The sequence below is a fragment of the Lithobates pipiens genome, unplaced genomic scaffold, assembly GCF_037356315.1.
Source record: "Lithobates pipiens isolate NorthernLeopardFrog02 unplaced genomic scaffold, aLitPip1_a1.2 Scaffold_8, whole genome shotgun sequence".
NCBI classification, from domain to species: Eukaryota; Metazoa; Chordata; class Amphibia; order Anura; family Ranidae; genus Lithobates; species Lithobates pipiens.
This window is the reverse complement of record NW_027507903.1, coordinates 66527944-66551879: the sequence shown is the minus strand read 5'-3', so window position 1 is coordinate 66551879 and position 23936 is coordinate 66527944. Positions and strand designations below refer to the sequence as shown.

Here is a 23936-nt window from a genome sequence, read left to right as displayed (position 1 = left end):
CTGCAGCCAGACCCCCTTGCTTTAATGTCGGAGGTGCGGTGGGGAGCAGAGAGATGACATCATCTCTCACTGCCTGCCCCGCATCACCGCTCTCTTGCCCTCACTATATGGACCAGTGCAGCCAGCCTCCCACCAATGTAGCGACAATGCACATTTGCTGGCACTAGCTGTCATGGCAAGTGACAATCCACATCAGTTGGCAAGTGACAATCCACATCTGGTGCCAGGTGATGTGGCAAGTGACGACCCACATCTAGTGGCAGGTGACGTGGCAAGTGACAATCTGTAAATGGTGGCAGGTGACATGGCAATCTGCAAATGGTGGCAGGAGATGTGGCAAGTTACAATCTGCAAATGGCGGCAGGTGACGTGGCAAGTGACAATCTGCAAATGGTGGCAGGTGACATGGAAATCTGCAAATGGTGGCAGGAGATGTGGCAAGTGACAATCTGCAAATGGTGGCAGGTGACGTGACAATCTGTAAATGGTGGCAGGTGATGTGGTAAGTGACAATCTGCAAATGGTGGCAGGTGACGTGGCAAGTGACAATCTGCAAATGGTGGCAGGTGACAGTGGCAAGTGACAATCCACATCTGGTGACAGTGGCAAATGATAATCCACATCTGGTGGCAGGCGACAGTGGCAATTGACATGCTGTATCTGGTGGGAGGAGATGTGGCAAGTGTCACGCCCAGGGCTCCCACTGATTCTGCATCATGGTGTGCCCCCCCCCCCCCCCGTGGGCCTGCAGAAAGTTTGGTGACCGATGCTATGGGATCTAGCCCCAGATCTTTTGCAGTCAGTACAATAAAACTGCCATGGAATGCGATTTATATCATCCTGGATAGACTTACTCCGCTATACAGGTGCTCTGCTTTCAAACGCCTTCAAATCTCCAAATTCCCTTTATTGCTGTTGTGATCTGACACGTGGTGTTTGTTCACTATGGTCCTGCTGTATGTAGGATCGTAGCCACCATCTCTTGGTTGCTTCTCAGATGGACTATGGATTATGTGATGTGTAGTGCGCATGATTGCAATTAACATTCACTGCTTGTGCCAAACAAATGGAAGTGAAAGGGAAAAGGAGAGGTTCAGGAGTTCGATGAGGACTTTGCAAGGAAGCAGAAAAACTGTTTCATGATAAATAGATTACAGGGCCAGTAAAGTGGTTGTAAATACCACTTTTACCTACAGGTAAGCCTATAATAATGCTTACCTGTAGTTACTGCAAATATCTCCTAAACCAGTATGGTTTAAGAGATACTTACCATACACGCTTGCGCCGACCTCATCGTGATCGTGCCGTTTCTACAGGGCCCATACCCTGACTGTCGGCTCTCACGCGCATGTGCGGGAGTGACGTCACGTGACCCAGGCCAGTCACAGAGCCAGAGTCCATGGCCCCGGAAAGAAGAGGGGTAAAGATGGACGCAGCCACCTTCGGGGACATTTCAAGCTTTGTTTGCAGGTAAGTGGCAAATAATGGGCTAGTATGCGATGCATAGTAGCCCATTATGCTTTTACTTTGCAGGGAACAAAAGAGGAAGTAAAACCCATCGGGGTCTACTTCTTCTTTAACTAGTGGATGTGTATGGATTATTTTTGGAGAATTAGGATATGGTTTATTGTCAGTTTAATTCCCCATCTGGTATAGAACATATGTATCATAGAATTTACTTTATTGTTTTACAAATCAATTCATTTTTTCCTTTCTACAAACACGTGTTGCCTAGTTAATTTTATTCAAGTGTTTGCTGTTTTAATAATATAACAGATGTGTTTTAGTTAGCTCCATGTTTCAGATATAACTAATTAAAAGGAAAACAAGGTCCCATTTCCATACAGTGGAATGTGTCATTATACTTGCTTTAGCACTGACGTAGCGAAGCCAGAGCGAACGCAGCAGGAGAGATAGACAGTGTGAGCCCCACAAGTGTCATCCAATGTGCAGGAATGGATCTGCTGCCATCTTCTGGAAAAATTAGTATATAACATATCTGTAAAGCCGCACATAACATTATCTACATTACATACCTTTTAATAATTATTATACACTATATTACCAAAAATATTTGGATGCCTGCCTTTACACGCATATGAACTTTAATGGCATCCCAGTCTTAGTCCGTAGGGTTCAATATTGAGTAGGCCCACCCTTTACAGCTATAACAGTTTCAACTCTTCTAGGAAGGCTGTCCACAAGGTTTAGGAGGAACTTGACTGCCCTGCACAGAGTCCCGATCTCAACCTGATAGAACACCTTTGGGATGAATTAGAGCAGAGGCTGTGAGCCAGACCTTCTCATCCACATCAGTGTCTGACTTCACAAATGCCCTTCTGGAAGAATGGTCAAATATTCCCAAAGACACACTCCTAAACCTTGTGGACAGCCTTCCTAGAAGAGTTGAAGCTGTTATAACTGCAAAGGGTGGGCCAACTCAATATTGAACCCTACGGACTAAGACTGGGATGCTATTAAAGTTCAGGTGAATGTAAAGGCGGGTGTCCCAATACTTCTGACAATATAGAGTGGGTAGCTATTTAGCGCTGTCAATTAGGTAGAACTTTACATATATACATTATCCATTCACATCCGTTAACCTACCAGCATGTCTTTGCAGTGGGAGCAAACCCAAGCAGGTACAGAGAAAACATGCAAACTCCATGTAGGTAGTTATGTGGCTGAGATTTGAACCGACAACCCTAGTGCTGCCAGGCAGAGGTGCTAAACACTGCCACTGTGCTGTCTTTACATATTATCACATCTACTGCTATCTATTTAGTGCCATTGAGGTGATACTGACTTATGATACCCTTTCCAATAGTTGTCCGGTTTTTAAAGCTGAACTACAATATCAACCATAACAATCATTTCCACAAAAAGAGCCTGTGACAGGAGTCCCTTTTTTGTAGGGGATTTGTGGAACTCAGCTTACCTTGGAGAGCTCTGGAGACTCCGCGTCCAGCTCCCCTGGCCCCTCTGACTGAGAGCCCCACTATGATCTGTGCTATTTAGACATACTGTACAGCTACACTGGAATGTTGTTTATATGTATATATTGTGTGTTGTCTCATGCTGTTGTGGACTCTTTGCTGTAATCGTTTGGGGTGGAGTTGTATTCCAATGTTCTATTGTAAATCCAAGGGTGGGGGGGAGTGTCTCTGGGTTATATATCTGTGGTAACATGTGCTTGAATAAAGGAGTTTGATGTTGTTGTTCACCCTACACTGTGTTACGGCTGGTGACTGGGTGAGCTAAGGAGTCTTGGAGAGCGCTGGTTCTGGACAGAGGAAGCATTTATGGCGGACATAGACCTGTTGAGGACAGGGGTTCGTCACAACTGGTTGGCAGTAGCGGGATCGTGCTTCCTGGCTGTGAACACATCCAGACCTCCACCTGGATCCAAGATCAGGATATCAGACTTCGGTCACCCCAGCGGAGATATGGATCTGGCATCAGAGTTTCCGGGGCTGCTGCGGATTGTCTTTTCAGCATACACTAGGGCTGTGTCTGCGAATAAATACCTGGAGGTTAGGCAGCATATTTGGGTAGGACTCTGGATTAGAGCCCTCCAGGTTGCCGGTATGCAACCGGGCAAGTGCTTTCCAACCCCAGAGCAAGAGGCCAGTGAATAACGGGAGTTACGGATGCAATTCCTGGGAGAGCGGCCCCAGGAGCAATGGGTGACTGAATTGGACAGGCTGGTCCAGCAGGAGATAGCGCTGGACAATCGGTATTGGGCTCTGCAATGGCACGCAGAGGAGGAATATTTAGAGGAGACAACCGAATGCTCTCCAGAGGGATATGACTTTGGTGGCCCTGGATTGCTGTGGGAGAGCCTTTCAGATTGTTTTGTGTTTGGCGATGAAGATGGAAGATCTGCAAGAATACAGAGAGGCTATGCTCAGTCTTGCAAGGATCTCAGAGCTTAAAACCTGACCTGGACTATTTGCTAAGGAAGAACAATATCTGGAAAGGGCATACAGAAAACTTGTAGAACACGTTCAGCAGCATGCCAGTGAATCGGCAGTGGAAACTCAGGAGATTTCCATCTCCAAAGCTGAAGCACTGACAACTGGACAGAGGGTCCAAGACCTCTGCCTCACACCTGCGGCGGTTCCGGAGGCCCAGCGTGAGAAGGAGATGGTCCCTTTCCAGCAGCAGATGGCAACCCAGAATGATGCCACCAACTCAGCAGGTGAGCTGGCATCAAGGCCAGACATCACTGAGCTCTGCCCAACACCAGTAACCTCTTCTTCATTCTACGGACAGAAGATGGTGAATCACTATCCCCAGACACCAGTTATAGAGATTGGCCATTTGATAGACTGTCCTGCTGAAGAAGAAAAACCCGTTGAGCCTCCAGCAAAAGAGTTGGTATTAGGACCAAACTTTACTGAGCTCTGCCTAGCACCAACAGCCTTATCTATGGAGTTACCAGAGACTTCCCCAGCTGAAGCGCTGCCACCGGACAGAGAGTCCAAGACCTCTGCTCCACACCTGCAGCAGTGCCAGGGGCCCATGGTGAGAAGGTGACAGTCACTCCTCAACAGTTAGCCATAGTGGATGATGGGGAGTTCCCATCAGAAGTGCTGGCAACAGGGCAGAGTGCTACCAACCTCTGCCCAGCACCAGCAACAACTACAGAGTTCCAGGGAGATAGGACAGTCGACCCCTCTCCCCAGCTACAAGCGGATGTAGTAAAGCTTCTACTTCCAGCTAAATTGCTGGCAACAGGGCAGAGTGCTGCTGGCCTCTGCCCTCAACTAACAGAAGAGGGAGTTCCTCTGAAAGTGGATGGGACTTCGGTCTCCACTGACACAACCCGAAAATGGTGTGACACTGAGAAAGGAGGATGTCAGCCATGCTTTGCAAGCACGGGGGGATTTTCACCTACCAAAAATGAGATGGGACTTTAGTCTCCTCGTGTATACCCCAGGGATGCTGGGCAGTTGGCAGTCAACAGCATGATCAAGTGAGCCCAGTCACCCTGTCTTCTCTCCAGCGACTGAAAGGTCTCCAGGGAGAAGAGCCAGTCCACGCCTCAGTCCCCAGTAGCGGGCATGTTCTCTGAGAGAGGCAGAGGTTGGCTGGGTGAGTAATGCTCTGTTTGGGACAATATATTTGGGGTACTGTGTAGATACCGGCATTGGGGGACTCAAACTACTGACTAACTTCGGAGTCAACCTGTCTGGGGTCTCCTGCCGAAAGGGGAGATGTGTGACAGGAGTCACTTTGGGTGGGGGGTTTTTTGGAACTCGGCTTACCTTGAAGAGCTCTGGAGACTCAGCGTCCAGCTCCCATGGCCCCTCTTATGTGTAAATCACCCTGCGTCCATTAGGGGCACAGGGTGACTGAGAACTCCACTATGACCTGTGCTATTTAGACACACTGTACAGCCACACTGGAATGTTGTATATATGTATGTATTTTGTGTTGTCTCATGCTGTTGTGGACTCTTTGCTGTGGTCGTTTGGGGTGGGGGTGTATTCCAATGTTCTATTGTGTCTATTTGCCTTGGATATTATGGGATGTGTATGGAGATTAGTTGTGAGATTGGTGGGGAAAATTCCTACAACAGCTCTCCCTCCCAGTCTCTGAGTTGTATATCTGTGGTAACATGTGCTTGAATAAAGGAGTTTGATGTTGTTGTTCACCCTACACTGTGTTACGACTGGTGACTGGGTGAGCTAAGGGGTCTTGGATAGTGCTGGTTCTGGACAGAGGAAGCATTTACGGTGGACATAGACCTGTTGAGGACAAGTGTTTGTCACATAGCCTATTCACGCTGCCAGCGCCCGGCAAAAAACTTCATTTTTGCAGCGCTTTTTGGGCGCTAATGGGGTGCTTTTAAACCCGCTAGTGGCCGAATAAAGGGTTAAAAGCACCGCTAATGTGGCACTTTGCACGCGATTCGGTGGCACTGATCATTAATTTCAATGGGCAGGGGTGTTTTAGGAGCAGCGTATACACTGCTCCTAAAGCGCCTCAAAGAAGCGTCTTGCTAAGGGGTTGATTTACTAAAATTGGAGAGTGCAAAATCTGGTGCAGCTGTGCATGGTAGCCAATCAGCTTCTAGGTTTTTATTGTCAAAGCTTAATTGAACAAGCTGAAGTTAGAAGCTGATTGGCTACCATGCACAGCTGCATCAGATTTTTCACTTTCCAGTTTTACCAAATCAACCCATAAATGTTTTCTATTGATATAAAACAAAAAAAGTTTTGATAAGTTAAGCATATATTCATTCTATTATTCTTTTGGTAGTTATTTATGTGATGTATATTGTAGAGCAACACTATTTAGCACTGTATATTGCTTTTTATGTGGAAGCCCATTGAGTATTCTTGCCGCAGTTCATTAAGAGATTCATATTATTATATACTTATTTATTTATATATTTATTTAGGTACAGTTTGCAATTTTGTGGTGGGGCACAGATTTTTCGCTTTTGTACAGTGATTGTCAGCTTCTCCAGCGCTCCCTCAGGTATGAAATATACATACTTACATTGGTCCAAGCTGTACCAATTTAAGAATGCAATTAAGATCATACCTGAAGTTCAGCTTTAGAGAATGAAAACAAAATGCCAGGCTTTTCCTGTGTATTCAGACTAGGGACAGCTTGATCAGATGGCAATTAACCCACCAGAAACTCATACAAACAGGAGAAGAGCATACAAACTCTAATTAGATAATGAATCTACTGGAATCAAATCAGTGCTGTAAGGCTAAAGCACTAACCACTTAGCCACCTGCCATATCCATTTTACATTTAAGCAATGGTTTCGTATTTTATAGAACAATCTATGAGAATTGATCTATGTGTCCAAAATGCTGGGTTTAGATGCATATGGTGAATAGTTTTGTATGCATTTAAATGTACTATAGGAATCAACGAGGTCATACACACAGCTTTGTCTATAAACGTAAATGTGTTCAGCCTTTAGCATACAAAAAAAGCATGATACTACTTCATCCAGGGCCACACATAAACGTGCTTACAAATACAAGCATAAGTCTCTAGAAGAATTGTACATGTCTTAATGCATCTAAGTCCACCTAAACCGGTGGTGGTCAACTTTTTTTATATGGATGGCCTAAAAGCAGACCTTCAGTCATTTTTTTAACTTTCCATCTTCTGCCCTTGGATAGTAAAACATTTTTTTTTCGGTCAGTAAATACCTTATACAGCCCACTTCCCTTTTCTTGTCTGGTAAAAAGCCTAGGCTTATGACACCATGCACAGCTCTCTCTCTCACTCTCGTGAGAGTTTGCCAGGAAGGGTGGGGGGAGTCATAAGCGGGCCAATGAGAGCTGCAGAGATGGAGGTGTGCCGCTGTGTGTCTGTGTAAATCCAGGAAGGGAACAGGCAGCTGCTTCAGCTGCCCACAGTTAAAATGGATGCAGCCAGACTCAGTGAAGGGAGATTTCTGCAGCATATTTGGCAAGCACAGAATCACAGTATATATAAAATAAAATGCAAAGTGGTTGGAGGGAAGCTTTAGAATGGCAAAGATGTTTTTATTTCAAATTATGTGAGCAGACTGCAGTTCCTCTTTAAGTGCGGCCCCCGACATCACCAAATTCTGTGAATATGCAATGTCAGAGACATCAGACACACAAAAGGATATAGTTAAAGATTGCAGATATGATACAAGAGATGGTTCAGAGACTGGGGACATAATACAGGAGATGGTCAGAGACTGAAGGCATGCAACAAGAGATGGTCAGAGACTGCAAGCATGATACAAGAGATGGTCAGAGACTGCAGATATGATACAAGAAATGGTGAGAAACTATGAACATAATACAAGAGATGGTTAGAGATTGTAGACATAATACAGGAGATGGTCAGCGACTGCAGGCATGCTACAAGAGATAGTCAGAGACTGCAAGCATGATACAACACATGGTCAGAGACAATGGATATGATACAAGAAACGGTCATAGTCTATGAACATAATACAAGACATGGTCAGAGACTACATATATGATACAAGAAATGGTCAGAGACAATAGACGTAATACAAGAGATGGTTGGAGTGTGCAGACTGGTGCAGGAGACTATCAGGGCCTGTGAATGTGATAAAGGTGTTGTTGAAGACAGATTGTGCTTGAAGAGACAGTAATTGACTGGAGACATATTATGTGAGAATGTAAGATATCATTGCTTAACAGGGCAATAGGGAACACAGATTAGTGTCTGCAGGGGCTCAGAGGGCTGTATAAAAAGTGCCAGGGCACAAGGGCAGCATGTTGGGCACCATGGTTCAAAATGGAAGTATCTTAGGTATATATTTTACACAAGATCAGTAGGAACCTGCAATCCATGCAGAAAACATGCTTTTGTTGGCGTGGATTAACCCTTATGCCCCGTACACACGATCGGACTTTCCGACAGCAAAACCATGGATTTTTGTTGGAAGGATGTTGGCTCCAACTTGTCTTGCATACACATGGTCACACAAATGCTGGACAATAATTACGAATGTAGTGCGTACAAGACATACGTGACATCTCCATTACAAATGCTAGTTATATCTCCGGCTCCAGCATGCGTGGACTTTTGTCCGACGGACTTATGTACACACGTTCGGAAAGTCCGACAACAAATATTTGTTGGCGGAAAATTTGAGAACCTGCTAGCCAACATTTGTTGGCTAGCAGTCAAACAACAAATGTTTGATGGAGCATACACACAGTCGGACTTTCCGCCAACAAGCTCACATCCAACATTTGTTGTCGTAAAATCTGATTGTGTGTACGGGCATTACAGTAAATGTAAAGAATGAAAAGGACAGGCACTTCTACATTAGGAAATATAGAGACAGCAACTTATGCAGAACATCATAGCCATTGAATTGCATAACCATCCTCACCTTGCTGATCCTAGCTACATCTGCCAAATCAGAAAATCCATCTCTAAACCAAGGTTGACAAACTTTTTTCACTTTCAATACATTTTTATTAAAGCTTTTTCAAACTACAGACTAAAACATAGAGAGACCCGCAGATATAAGTAAAATATGTCTGGTCTCCAGGATCACTGTAAATAACATAAGTCTATGTGTGAACACAATGGACTTCCATAAATATTCAAGAAGGTGCGGCGATGTTGCAAGGACAGTCTGTGAATGTCTTGTAAAACATAAGGTGATACATTGACCAGTAGGCACCGCTAGTTCCAGTTGTATAAATAAGTTAAAGAGGTAAGGTAAGGTAAAGAGAAAAGTAAGTGCAATAAGAAAGTATAGGAAAGTATTAGAGAAAGGTAGAAATCAAGGAAAGTAGGCGGAAAGGAAGAAGGACATCAAGAACACCCAAGTCAGGGCTGTAGGGTTCCTGTTGTCAAATTTGTTCAGATATGGCTGAATGTTCAAGTTCCAGTATTTCCAAGACTGATCAGTTGTATATGAACTGTTGTTCATTCTCAAAGTACATTTCTTTTTCTTGCGGTGTATTCCAAAGTAGGTGGACCATTACATTAGCGCTGTTAGCTGTTACATCTCGTCTTTAAAAATTGAAGACCAGAGCCCACAAAAAGAAGACCTATAGATTAAGTCATTGTGCTTCCTCTAGTGCCTGACACTCATCTCTAGAAAGGGTGCACTATCTCCAAGGGAAAATGTTTGTGGTATCGACAGCTGTCAGGTATCGAATTAATCACAAACTTCAGGTACCCCTCAGGTCTGCCATCTTGCACTCTCACATTATTAGAGAATTATTATTATTAGAGATCCAGCTTTCCCTTAGGGCTCATTCACACATGCTTTCTGAAGAACAATCTGTTTGGATCTCTCTTCAGAGAGCATTTGACAAGATGTGAGGAGGTGTTATATCGCCTCCTCACCACCTGCTTTAAAGCAGAACTCAGAAGCAGAATTTTTTTTACCATGCAGTGGGGCTGTACCTGCACTACATGGGTTAACTGCTTGTTTTTTCTAGAAGTGAGCACAACATTTATACTCACTTGTTCCAACGATCCTCCGAAAAAAACATCCTCCCCCACATCCAGGGGTGGACTGTTCCTGCCATCCTCACATCTAGAGCAGTCCTATGGGTGTGATGATGTCAGGAACAGTCCACTGCACTAGACCATAGGGGGATTGGCAGGATCAGCAGGGACTGGTCTTGCACTGGGAGGATCAGCAGCTTAGGTAATTATATCTCTGCTCTCCTGACCCCTAGATAAAAACCCATGCGGTGCGGGCACAGCCCCACTGCATAAGGGGAAAAAAATAAAAATTCCCCAGAGTTCTGCTTTAACTTTTGGATCGCTTTATTACTGTGCCACAATTGCATGCATTGCATGCAGTGGTAGGGTATTTTCAGAGCAGCCCCTCCACCGATTCTGTGAACGAGCCCTTACTGGTTCTTGCAGCTGCACTCCTAATCAACAGTGGGGGCTGCCTGCGGGAACCAGGAGAGAACAGCTAGCCCCATGCAAGGGTGCATGCTTATTTATTATTGCTAACCTGTAGCCTCCCGGGATGCATGGTATGAGTTTCCCAGGAGCTTGGGGCTACGTCATTCAATTCTTGGCAAGAAATTTTCATATCAGAGAATGTAGGGAAGGTCTGCTTTATTTGATCAATTTAAGCAAAAATGCTCGGTAAAGCTCCAGCATAATCTCCAATGGGCATAATTAATGGGTAGTGAAAAGTGTAATGTTGATGCATATTTGACATATTTGACAGTAACACATACTGCTCAATCAGATTTTGAAAGTCAAATTAATTTAATGTTGCTTTGTATAGCACTAGATTGCATGTTGTCAAATGTTTCGTTATATATAGGTAAAATAGTATGTTTTCTAGTATATTTCAAAGTTACACAGTGTTGATTTAAAAAAACAAAAAAACAAAAAAACAAATGTGTTATTTTTAGGTGAAATTATCCTTTAATGCCGAACTGTAGGCGAGAATTTAAAATATATATACAGTATAGGAACTGTTTTACCCGCCAAAAGTTGTATTTTTCTGTGCAGACAGTTTTGTGATCTAGCCATTCCTGCCACCTAGGCTCTGGTCACCAAAGCCAGATCCTTGACCTCCAATGCAGCAGTACAGCCTGCTGATTGGACAATGAAGGTCCTGCAGCACACTGTTGAGGTCATCTCTCTGATCAATTTGCTCATCTTCTGGCAGCTTTTTCCCTATCAGTACATATTCACTGCAGCTGAGCAAAACTTCTGGTCCTCTTTCTCCCAATAAAAATACTACTGTGTGAGCAATTACAATCTCAAGTAAACTTTACATACGTATGCTAGTTGCCTTGAAAAATTAAATTTGATGATTTTGTAAATATATGCATAACTGCATTAATTAGTGTTTTTTCCATCTAGACTTTGGATTTAAATGCTATGGTTGAAATGTAGGGCATATATGTGAACCCCACACCCCCTTTCTTTGGTAGCATTTAAATAGAATTCTAGGAATAATCTTTATTGCAATTGGTTCAGCTTGGCATAATGTAAATACCCATATTTCATATCTGGAGGACCATTGGGGATGCTAAAAACCATTATAGTAGCCTGCTTGATAGCTACAATTTCCGGGGTCTTGCTCAAGCAGCTTTCCTTGAACACTAAACACAGAAGGGGCACTCACTTAGCACCACCGCCATTCAAAGAACACCTTGTATTTTTTTTAATGAATAAAAAGAATGTTCTGCTTGGACAAGGTGGAGAGGAGGGGAAAATGACATCACTTATCTACTTTAGTCCAATCAAAGGCATTCTCTGAATCGTGGCAATACTGAGTAAGAAACCCTCTGGAGATGAGTTACTAAAATTGGTACACACAGAATCTGGTGCAGCTGTGCATAGTAACCAATCACGTCTAGGTGTTACTATCACAACTTATTTGAACAAGCTGAAGTTAGAAGCTGGTTGGCTACCATGCACAGTTGCACCAGATTCTGTGTGCAGCAGTTTTAACATGCACCCCCTCTGTGTTCATTGTGCAAAGGGGAAGCTGCTTGAGCAGAACCCAGAAGATTGTAGCTATCACTGTATGTAATGTGGTCTACTACCATGGTTCTCAGTATCTCCAACAACCCTCCAGATATAAGATATTGATAATCACATTGTGCCAAGCTGGACAATAAAGATAACTTATAGTTGGGAGGCTGCTGAGTGCCTATTTTCTCCTGTCTCTGCACCTTAGACACCTGACCGCACCACATTATCTAGGTGGGCTTATGAAAACTAAAACAGAGTGGAGATGTTGACCTACCTTGTCAGGCTTCATTTTCACTTTCCAATGAAAGATGGGGATGTCTGACTGGTTTCTGTGACAACAGCCATATTATTTGATTTGCTACCATTTCATGAACCAAGTATTGATATGTAAAGTCTTGATATGTAGAAACTGCTCTAAGAATATAAGAGTTTAAAAACTCCCAATGTAATAGATTGCCGCATTGTAAAAGAATGAGAACAGATAACCTTTACTACGGAATCATATGCATGATTAACAGTATATCCTATTAACTGCACTCATCATGTTATTATAGCAGAGCCTAATTAAAAGAGCATTAGCAATCGTAGGTGCCATGATGGGTAATTAAGGCTGGTATCAGTGGACCATGCACTGTGTAGAAGCCATTTATATAGGCCATTTCCTAGACAAGGAAGATTAGCTCTCTACTTCATTCTTGTACAATGAAAGGTAACTTTCCCGGTGAGGAACCTTTACCACAGTCTACTGCTCCCATCACTGTACTGTGTAAGAAAATATTTTTTGCTTAAATGTGAATTATGCCCTTCTCTCTGTTTGTAATGTATGATATTCAGGACACAAACAGCCCATTAACTTGCCTCAACTTGCAGTTTGTGACAGATGAAGGATACTATCAAAAATATAATATCAAATCGCATTAAAGTTCGAATTGAATGGCTAGAATACAAATTGACCTATTATATAATATGTTTATGGCGACTGGATAATAACTTAAAATATGCTCTTATTACATCATAAAAGTAATTCAGGTATATAGAAGATGAAGACAACTATTGAACAGCTTCAGAGACTGCCTTTATTTTCTTTAGGCCAAATAGAATCTCTGTTGAGCTTGTATTGATTTTGTTGAGTTTGTTTTGTATCTCTTCTGGTTGGGGAGACTTTCCTTCACTTCCTGCCTATTTAGCAGGTGTCAAAACAAGAAGTAATGTGAAATAGCAGCAACAGAAACACAGACTCTAATTAAAAAGAGAAAACAATTTGCTAGTGTAATTAATGATACTGTAAAACGGTTTGAGACCATCTGGATTCCCTGAGTGGACTATGTACTGTACACATGCAACTCTAGGAGACTTGATCATACCAAGTCCGTCCCCGGGAACACTGATTCCTTGCCTTTCCTGGGGTTTTCCTTTCTCTCTCTACTTATTTTCTACTCTTTCCTAATTGTTTTTGTTTTTCTTTTCTGTTCTCCCTGAGACTTATATTATATGGGATTATTTCCCGTGAGATTATACGCCCGGAGTCCCTGTTACGCTTTTTAAGTTTATGGTATTGCAGTGAGAAGTTTGCTATGTTTCTTGCTACTCTTTAATTTAGTCATATAGAATACTTTATATATGGCTGTGTTTATCACTCTTTATTTTTTTGATGCTTTATGTGGTTTCTTTTGACCTGATTATTAACCTTCTTACTATAATAATAATAATAATAATAATAGAAAGGACTGAAAGTAAAAAAAAAAAAATAGGAAAGTTCCTCTAAATTCCTGTTCAGGGGATGGGTGTTGTACAGAACCTTAATACAAATTCAAATTCTTCCCCATCCTGTGCAGTAATTAACAATTTTTTTTGTCTGCACTTGAAGCGGTTTTAGATCCAAAATCAAACACTGGATATACAGTATTGCACTTATCAATCCTTAAAGCAGACCTTAACTACATCTGAGCACCACAAACCAAAAACACTATTTAAAGAGGAGCTCCACCCAAAAGGGGAAGTTAAACTTGTTTACACTCTCCCACCTCCACTGCTTCTTTGGCACTTCTTTGGGGGGGGGGGGGGCAGGTACTTGGTTTTGACAGGTACCTACTCCCACTTACGGCTCCCCTTTTCCCTGCAGCCTTTTGGAATATATTACAAGTCTTAGAAGACTATGGGACCATTCACAAGGCGCAACATGGCTCACGCATGCGCAGTAGGAAACCGGCAGTAGGAAACTTCACCGTATTCGCTGAGCTCTGTGGAAATGCATTTGCAAAGTGCAGTTTTCCTTGTAAAGTGAACAGCCTAATGGGGAAATAAACCCCATTGTTCAGGCCAGCCTTTCTCAACCAGGGTTCTGAGAAAACCCTAGGGTACCTAGCGTGTTTGTCTGAATAAGGTAAGGCAAAAGTTTTCATAGTTTTGGATGGAGTGGAGAAAGATTAGAACACCTGTCTGGTTATATTGCTAACTTTGTCTCCCTCTTTATTCACTCTATTTGTCCTGTTTACCTTAATCATCGAAAGTGAGAGTAAAAGAAAACACCGCACATTTTGGGTTGTCCCCAGAAAAGGAACCGAGGGCAAATCTTCCAATAGGAAGCTAGTTCTGGTGACAACTTTGACAGTTTTGGCTATGGGACAGGAAATAGAGGAAAATCATCCCAATGGTACATAGATGGCAAGAAATAAACTGACAAAGGTTATAACCCTCCATTACTCTAGCCAAAGTTTTTTAAAACAAAGTTTTGACTTAAGTTTTACTTTAAGCCTAGTGCTGCTTGCTGTGCACAATGCACAGTCTATTTTCTCTTAGTAAATCCACCCCGTGTATGTTTTCATATGTTTGTTTAAAGCAGGGTTTAAGAGTGAGGGCCACTTAAGGGACTTGGTAACTGGTCATGGGCCACAATGAGCGGAGCAGGCGGATGACAGGTAAGTGTCCACTTTGCATATGCAGAGCGGACACAGGCACAGTCCACTCTACTCTATGGGCCCTCGATCCACCCAGAAGGAAGAGGAGGGATCCCCTTCTGCTCCACACATGTGGAGGGTCTGATTTGGTCAGACCAATGGTTTACCAACACCACAGGTACAGCACAATGCACCTGTGTCTTTACTGCAGGTTAGCTGCACTTTGTCATAGACACTTTCTGAAAGCCCACCAAACCCAAAGGTAATAACAGAAGTATGGCTTGGCGCAGGCAACCCGCAGGCACACTGCGTTGCACCTGCGGATCAGTTTGAAAGCAACCCGGTAACCACTGCAGAACAGAAATACCTATACACTGTGATTTTAGTGATAAACTTGCCTTTAATAACAGTCTTCCAATCAGGTATTCAGTGCATTTGGTATCACTCCACCTGTGACAGGAGTTGGTGCTATACAGGAAGCATCGGCTTATGCGGCTCTACTCTGCAGGCGTTTGTTTCCTCTACCACTGGCTTCATTCACAACACTGATGCTCTGGGATAAAAGCTCGGCAACCCATGATCTGGGCTTGCCAACCCACCATCTCAGAGCAGGAGGTTGTGGGCCACATCAGAGGGCTCTGCGGGCCACATGTGTCCCCCACGCCACTGGTTTGGCACCCCTGCTTTAAAGCAAACAGGAGCACACATCCCTTTTCTGTAGATCAATTAGGATTCATAATGATGCAGCAGGACTGATTTACTAAAGGAAAACAGCTGTTCACTTTGCAAGGAAAGTTTCACTTTTGAAGGGAATTTTGAAGGGAATTTTCCCCATAGCTTTGCCAATGACATGACGCTCTGCTGACTTTCATCATCCAATCATGTGCAAGAAAAAAAAGCAGTTTTATTTTTTACTTTTTTGTTTTTGTTCTTGCACGTGATTGGATATTCTTGGGCAAAGTGAAATTCACCAAGTTCTGGAGCAAATTCTCTTACAAAGTGCAACTTCTCTTCCAAAGTTAACACCCAATTTGCCTTTAGTAAATCAACCCCAGTATGCATGTGTGTGTGTGTGTGTGTGTGTAAGTAAATATACATCTCTTTTTCCTTGTCAGTTTTTTTATTACCAAAAGATACTTTGACTCTGCAATTATACATGTGCACGCCTAAAAATGTAGTTTAGTTTTGTTTTGGATGCATATGTTAGGTTGATAATTTTGTTTATTAATTTTTATTGTGTTGGTCTGGTTCATTTTCGGGATTTTCATTTTCATTTTTCATTTTCATTTTCTTCTTCAGGATTCATTTGATATATTCATTATACTGGGTAGATTTTAAATTTTTTATAATCCACCTGGTATATCTTCGGACTGATTCAAATTAATTGTGAATAGCTATGGTTGTTGAGGAGTGGGCGGCTGCCGCTTCCTTAATAACCATGACAAAACTGCTGTCAGCAGAATGTAAACAAAGTTCCGGTTAAAAAAAGATTTTTCACCCTTTGGCGCCAGCCCTTTAAAGAGTTTAGGATGCCGGGAGGTGAGGCCAGGTTTATGATCATGTGACCGCTGTGACTCTCACATGAGTCACATGATCGGAAAGCTCCCAAATGCAAGCACCGATCAGGAGCTTTCCATTAGCCACTGGTAACTGTGCCAGGAGCGTGAAGTGCGCACGCTCTCGTCACAGCTGTTTGTTGCAATATTGCACGCAAGTATGGGACTGTGCAGCACCAAAGCTCACATGTAGAGAGGCCGCATATTTGCATCCGGCCGGCACCAAGAGTTTAAAAAAAACAGCATATGGATTGGTATAAGGGACATTGTTATGGATTGGGGGGCCACACTAGTTTTTTTTTTTTTACTTTATTAATCAGTACGTCTTTTGTTTGCATTCTGCTGACAGCAGGGAATTCCGCTGACAGCAGATTTGTCATGATTGTTAAACACACAGCAGTTGCCCACTTCTTAACAACCAGCTATATTCACAATTAATTTGAATGTTATCATATTCAAAAATGTGAAGTCACCTGAATAAAACAAATGAAAGAATGCGTTCATTCTTTTTGTTATAACTTTGTTTGCATTTGTTGCCATTTGTTTCTATGTCCATTCGGAAATTTGGATGCATTCAAATCTCTGCAAATGACATTTTTGGCCCAGAAACTAAAGGCAACAAACTAAATCGCATGTCTATCTGCACTACTCTATTACACAATTTATTTGCAATGACTCACTTTTTTCATTTAAATTCACAGAGGAATTTCAGAGATTGGAACAAGAAAGACTGGCCCTGGAAGCTGCAATTAGAGACAGTGAATTTCAAGATGGGAACAGTAAATTCCGCCGATTCTTCAGTAAATCTTCCAAGTTAAATCTCACATCTTCCCCTTCTAAAAAAGGTAATCTTCACCCCCCATTGTTTTCCACTGTTTGACCTTTGCTGATTGGATAGTCAGCCCACCACTAGAAAATGAACACTGCAAAAAAGTTTACGGTAGTGTCTAGTTTTTTTTCCCTTAACAAATTTCTGCAAAGTTATTCTATTTTCTGTACAATTTGCAAAATGGGTCCGCCAAAAGAAGAATATATGACTTCATCTAAATTAAAATTAGGGCCCAAAGAAATAGCCATGTAATTTATATACATTACAAGTATTTCTACTTATAACTATTTATGTTATGTTCAGCTGTCAAAAAAGCTCCCCCTAAATAATAGCGTGCTTTTGCGAAAGCAAAATTTGCATTTGACTTGGAGGGAGTTTACACATATTGCATTGTAAGCAGTCTGGCTTCCTTCTTATGTATTCACAAGTGAAATGATTGCAGGAAAATATATAAATTAGCAAAGATGTGATATATTCTATAAGTCAAAAAATCTGTTGAATATTGCTATTAAAAAGTGATTTTCTTTCTGCTAATGGCAGCAATACTTTGTGATTCTCATACTCAGCATATTAGTGCTTTACTCAGATGGTAAACTTTGATCATCTGTTAATGTTGATAGGCTTAGTCATTAATGTGAATCCATAGATTGAATTTATTTAAACTTTTTTTTGTGAATGTTCATCATTGCTTTTTGCAGTTCTAAAGTGAGCCTGTTGGCAGGCTGTGGGCATTCAGGTATTCATATATTCATAACAAGCAGTTATCAAATTTTAAAACAAGCCTGTGCTGACCTCTGTAGCTGCATACACTGTGGATCAATGCATCCTCAAAATTCAGAGCAGGAGCACTAAAGTAGTTCTTCAAGCACATCACCTAACTCTGGTTTATGCAAAAAAGTTTGCTGCATTTGGTCACTATAGAACCCTATAATTTATATTCCTTTCAACTTTGGAGCTCTGATACAGTTGCACACATTTAGAAGAGAGTTGACAGGGTAGACCTCTGGTGTCTTTTCACCCATGATTCTTAGGCCAAAAAGTCAGACTCATAAGAAAAGCAAAGTAGATAAATCTTTCACAGATAAGTGAGCACAGTTATAATAATGCATTCCTGAATATTCAGATTCTTGCATTAGTCCACTAGTCTTTAAAGCAGTGTTAAGCCCAAAAACCTTTATTTCAAAAGGGAAAAAAAAACTGTTGCTGTTTTAATGGATTAAAAAGTGTTAGCTGGATTTCGGATTTAAGTTATTAGTCAAGTCTATCTAAATTTCCTAGTGCGTGAGAGTGTCTGTTACGGAGGGGGAGTGGCCGGATGTGCAAGGTGCGGCGGGTGTGTGCGGAGATGTGAGTGAGTTGCTGAAAAGCTCTCTCCCTGTGTCTGTGATGCTCAGCATATACTGGCCGGGAAGACGGAGCGGCTGATCGGATGAACGGTGACTGGCGGGACACATGTAAAGCGGCGAGATAGCGGAAACTCCGGAACTCGCCGAGGGGAGTCGAGACATTACCGGAAGCTGCCGAGTCCCGCCGAGTCTAGTCGGAAGGACACGCTGTATGAGAGACACGCCTGGGATGCGCTACGGCCAAGCACTGTCTTGGGGGATACGCTGGGGGAGGTGAAAGGAGCTGCGCAAGGCTTTGATGCAGGAGGAGATCTCAAAGCCCTGAGGTATGTGTAAAGGGACTGGGGGAGCTGGACAGAGGCAGAGGAGTCAGGATAATTAATTGCAACGAAAAAGGGATACCTGTCCCCCCCACCCCAGACCCAGCTGCTCACTGGTAAGAAGATTTCCGTGTGTATGTATGAGAGCTGTGTATCAAGGGAGCTTCCAACTCCCATATCAGGAGGATTGATATCCCACCATCCCCAAGTACCCCAAGTTGGTTAATAACGGATAAACCGATATGAGAAGTATAAAATACAGGATCGGTGTGAATGTTTGAACTGTTTTCAGTTTTCTTCTGTTTTTTTTTAATTGCATAAGTGTGGTATATCCTATTTATATAGATACCGGCATTGACTCACGACTTTTATGAAGGAAAGATCACTGATATTGGACGGACTTATATTTAATTGGCCAACCCAGCGTACGGGAGGTTTCTTGTCTCCCCCTCCTCCATTGGAGCCCCCCCCCCTTTTTTTTTTTTTCTTTTGCCTTGGCTCCCTCTGAGGTGTTAAGGAAATGTTTATCCTATTTCTCTAAGGTTCTTTGGACTATAACACTGTTCTTGTCTTTACCGCTGTAACTGTGCTGCTTCACTGATTGAAGCCTCCACCTTAGCCTCCATTTTGGCAGTGATCTTGGTAGTGACCCTGAATAAAAGATGTCAAGGCGTCGAGGAGAGGAACAGGTGCCAGCGGAGAGTGAAGGGACACAACACCCTCGCTCCTCAAAAGAAAAGAACTCACAGGTAGCCCAAGCAGCTGCAGCAAAACTAGAGCGGTACACCCGTACATTAGGCCAGTCTCCAATAAAGGGAGAGCAATCGATATCATTGGGCCAACCTGCACAAGCGAAGCCGCAACAAGGGGGCCCAGTGGATAGAAAAAGCCAGGGTCAACCCTCAGCATCAAACGTTACGGGCGCATCAGGCCCAAAGAATACAAGTAAACGTCAAGGGGTAACCCATGGAGATACGGAATCATTGTTGAGAGCAACTCCCCCCACTGAGGAGGACCCAACCTTAAGAGAGGTTCTCCAAGCTGTTAACGTATGCAAAACATCACTGGGAGAGCTATGTGGCCAGTTTAAGAGTATGAAGGAGGAGCTGTCAATGTTCAGACAGGACATGCAAAAAGCAGCAGAAAGAACTGCACAGCTAGAAATAAGGATAAGCCAAATGGAAGACGATTTGTATCCAGTGCAGCAAGAAGTTAATAGCATGAGGAAACAACTAGTTAATCATTTTACCAGAATGGATGAAATAGAAAATAGGCTACGCAGAGATAACATAAGGATGCTGGGACTGCCTGAGGGGTGCGAAGGGCCTGATCCGATAAGATTCCTAGAATCATGGTTCATAGAAAAGTTCGGTAGAGAAAAATTCTCAGCTTTTTTTGCAATAGAAAGGGCTCACCGAGTCCCTTTTAAGCCCATACTTACGGGGGGTCGTCCCAGACCAATTATCCTGAAATTTTTTAATTATAACGACAAAGTGGCATTGATGCGTGGGGCAAGAGATCTGGGTAATGTTATGCATAACGGTGTGAAGATCTCCTTTTTTCCAGATTACTCCCCAGAATTACAGAGGCGTAGGGCTGAATTTTTAGAGGTCAAACGTACCCTACGGTCCCATGGGGTCTCGTATGCTCTCTTATACCCAGCGCGGCTGCGAATAGCGGCGCTGGGGGGAATACAGTTGTTTGACTCCCCGGGTGATGTAGCCTTATGGCTGGAGGCCAATAAAGAGTCATTGTAGATATACAAGGGGGGGGGGTGAGAGGGGGGGGGTGAGAGGGGAGGGGTGAGGGGGGAATGGATATACTTTTTTTTTTTTTTTTTTTTTGTTGTGTTGTTGCTGTTTCACCTTTTGCTATTGAGTAACTTTTCTGGAACACTGGGAGAGAGATGAGAGTGGTTTAAATGAAGTATGAAAGATTGTTAGAAGGGGAGATAGGGTTAAAGGTTGTGATAATATTTGCCACTTGTTTGTTACCACTTTTGGTTTTTGTAACTTCCTTGGCGGAGGAAGAAGGTTATAAGAGTGGGGAAGGGAAAGAGGGTAGGGAGGAGAGTGTGAAGGCCATGAGTAACCCCTTGGGGGATTGCCTAAACAGGTGGAGGGCTGGGGGGGTGGGATGGGAGGGGGTGGTTAGGAATGGGTGGGAGGGAAGAGAGGGAGGATTGGGTCAGGTAATTTCTGAGCTAGGGGTACATAAGAAGATGAGGGTTGAACACTACAGCATGGTTGCACAAATAATAGCTGATTTTGAAATCAACACTATAAAGATGATACACTTGTGGGGAATTTGTAATTTAGGAGGATGGGGTTGGCGCACGTATAGTGTATTTCCACTTTTTTGTTATTTCATTTCTTTGTGTATTTTGAATAATGCAGGACAAAATACTTAATGTGGCCTCCTGGAATATAAGAGGCCTGGGGAGCCCAATTAAACGTGCGACGGTTTTCTCGATGTTGGAGAGGCACGGGATCGGTCTGGCCTGCCTGCAGGAGACACATTTAACAAAATTAACTGCACCTCAACTTAAAAATAGAAGATTTCAAAACCAGTACCACTCCACTTATACATCATACTCGAGAGGAGTGAGTTTGATGGTGGGATCTGGGGTGAGGTTCTCCTGCAGACAGGTCAGTATTGATGAACTCGGCCGTTATGTTTTTTTATACTGTAGTTTGGAGGATAAACCCTATGTCTTAGCAGGTGTCTATGTACCGCCTCCATTTAAGATGGAGGTGGTGTACAAATTTATGGACTTCCTGGTGAATAAGGAGGAGGTTCCAGTTATAATGCTGGGGGACTTCAATGAAGTGCTTGACAGAGGGATCGATAGATTCCCCATTAAACAACATCTGGGACAGCCAGGGTCAACAAGGTTGAGTGACTTCCTGAGGGAAGTGGGATTGTTAGATATGTGGAGAGTGAGGAATGCGAACATTAAGCAATACTCTTGTTTTTCAAGTTCGCACTCGACACTCTCCAGAATAGATATGGCCCTGGGTAATGAGGAAGCACTGCAAGATGTAAGGGATATAGAGTATCTGCCTAGAGGGATATCGGACCATTCATTACTGAAAGTAGCACTGAGTATAGGGGAGAAAAAAAGAATAACGGTGGGGGGCTGGAGAATTAGCCCATTCTGGCTGGAATTATTGACGGAAGTAGAGGAAATCCCAATAAGAATAAAAGAGTTTTTAGTATTTAATATAGATACGGCCCCAGCTAATATAACATGGGATACATTAAAAGCATATATTAGAGGTATCCTGATCCACCAGGTAGCTAAAATTAAACAGAAAAATAGGAGTTGGGAGGAAGGGATCAGGAAGGAAGTAATAGAGGCAGAGGAAAATTATGTTAAAGATCCCACTCATGAAAAGAAAGGGATATGGCTGAATAAACAGCAGGGGTACAGATCATTAATTACTAAAAGGGAAGAAAATAAGCGGCTATTTCAGAAGCAACGTTACTTTGGAGAAGGAGAGAGTGTGGGCAGGATGTTGGCTCAGCTAGTAAGAACTAACTCCCCCCCATCTATAATCCCAGCGATTAAGTCCATGAATGGGAAAGTCCTCACAAATGGGAAGGAGATTGTAGAAACATTTAGATCTTTCTATGAGGACCTATATAAATCCCGAGGTCAGAAAAATAAAGATGATTTGGATGCCTTCTTGGAGAAAGTGAAACTCCCAAACCTCACACAAGAGGAGAGGGAGGACTTGGAAGCCCCCTTAACCTTGAGTGAGATACAGCAGGCGGTCTTAGGCATGGCTAATCAAAAATCTCCAGGGCCAGATGGCCTTCCGGTGGAGCTATACAAAAAATATAGTGAAATCCTAATTCCAGAACTACTTAGGACCTTAATGGGGGCAAAGTTAGAGGGGAGACTACCCGCATCCATGAGGGAGGCGACTATTATCGTTATACCTAAGGAAGGGAAAGATCCCCAAGAGGTAGCCTCGTACAGGCCGATATCACTTTTATGCTCGGATGCAAAAATCCTGGCTAAGGCCTTGGCAAATAGGCTAAATAAGGTAATTAAGAGGCTTATACATATAGACCAGACAGGCTTCATTGAAGGGCGATCAACCAGTATGAATATAAGAAGGGCTTTTTTAAATATTCAGGCTCCCCAGGTGGGGACGGGATCAAGGGCCATCTTATCCTTGGATATGACAAAGGCTTTTGACAGTTTAGAGTGGGAGTATCTGTGGCGTGTCCTGGAGGGATGTGGGTTTGGTCCCACATTCATCGGATGGATTAAAATGTTGTATAGTACCCCCACTGCGAGAGTAAGAATAAATAAAGAACAATCTGAATGCATAGAAATGAGTAGAGGGACAAGGCAGGGGTGTCCACTCTCCCCAATGCTCTTTGCCGTGGCAATGGAACCACTGGCGATTGCCATTAGATCAGAACCAGGGATACTAGGGTTTCAAATGGAGGAGGGCAGGGAAGAAAGGATCGCACTATATGCGGACGATGTCCTCCTATTTTTAGGGGATACTGGCCAATCTCTGGTAAGGGCAATTAAGTTAGTGGAAAACTTCGGAGGGTTTTCGGGTCTAATAATAAACTGGGGAAAGTCAGAACTGCTTCAACTAGATAACCCAGGCGTGGGAATGGCAATGGGGATACCGCGGCTGGAGGTGGTAGAGGTAATGAAATACCTCGGTATATACCTAACAGCAGATTTAGAGCAGTATGCTGATAAAAATTTGGTCCCGTTAGTGGGTAAATTTAAGCGAAGCTGTGATGCCTGGAGCCGACTCCCACTGTCAGTAGCGGGCAGATGTAGCTTGATAAAGATGATATGGCTGCCACAATTGCTATATGTCCTGCATAATGCTCCAGTGTGGATAGGGAGGAAGTGGTTTAAAAAACTTGAGACCCTCTTCCGAAAGTTAATCTGGAAGGGCGGACAGGCGAGGATTCGACTCCAGGCATTACAGCAGCCAACAGATAGGGGGGGCCTAGCGGTACCTAGTCCCAGGAATTATTACTTA

The 23936-nt window shown here is 43.1% G+C and overlaps 1 protein-coding gene across 3 annotated transcripts in view; it reads left to right on the top strand.

The window, feature by feature from the left end:
- The window catches only part of SLC12A1 (solute carrier family 12 member 1), a 198370-nt gene that overhangs the window by 131793 nt on the left and 42641 nt on the right, over nt 1-23936 (top strand). For all 3 annotated transcript variants that reach the window (XM_077471959.1, XM_077471960.1, XM_077471961.1), the window contains exon 21: nt 17119-17262. In XM_077471959.1, coding sequence (XP_077328085.1) covers nt 17119-17262 — 144 coding nt within the window. The remainder of the gene's footprint in view (nt 1-17118; nt 17263-23936) is intronic.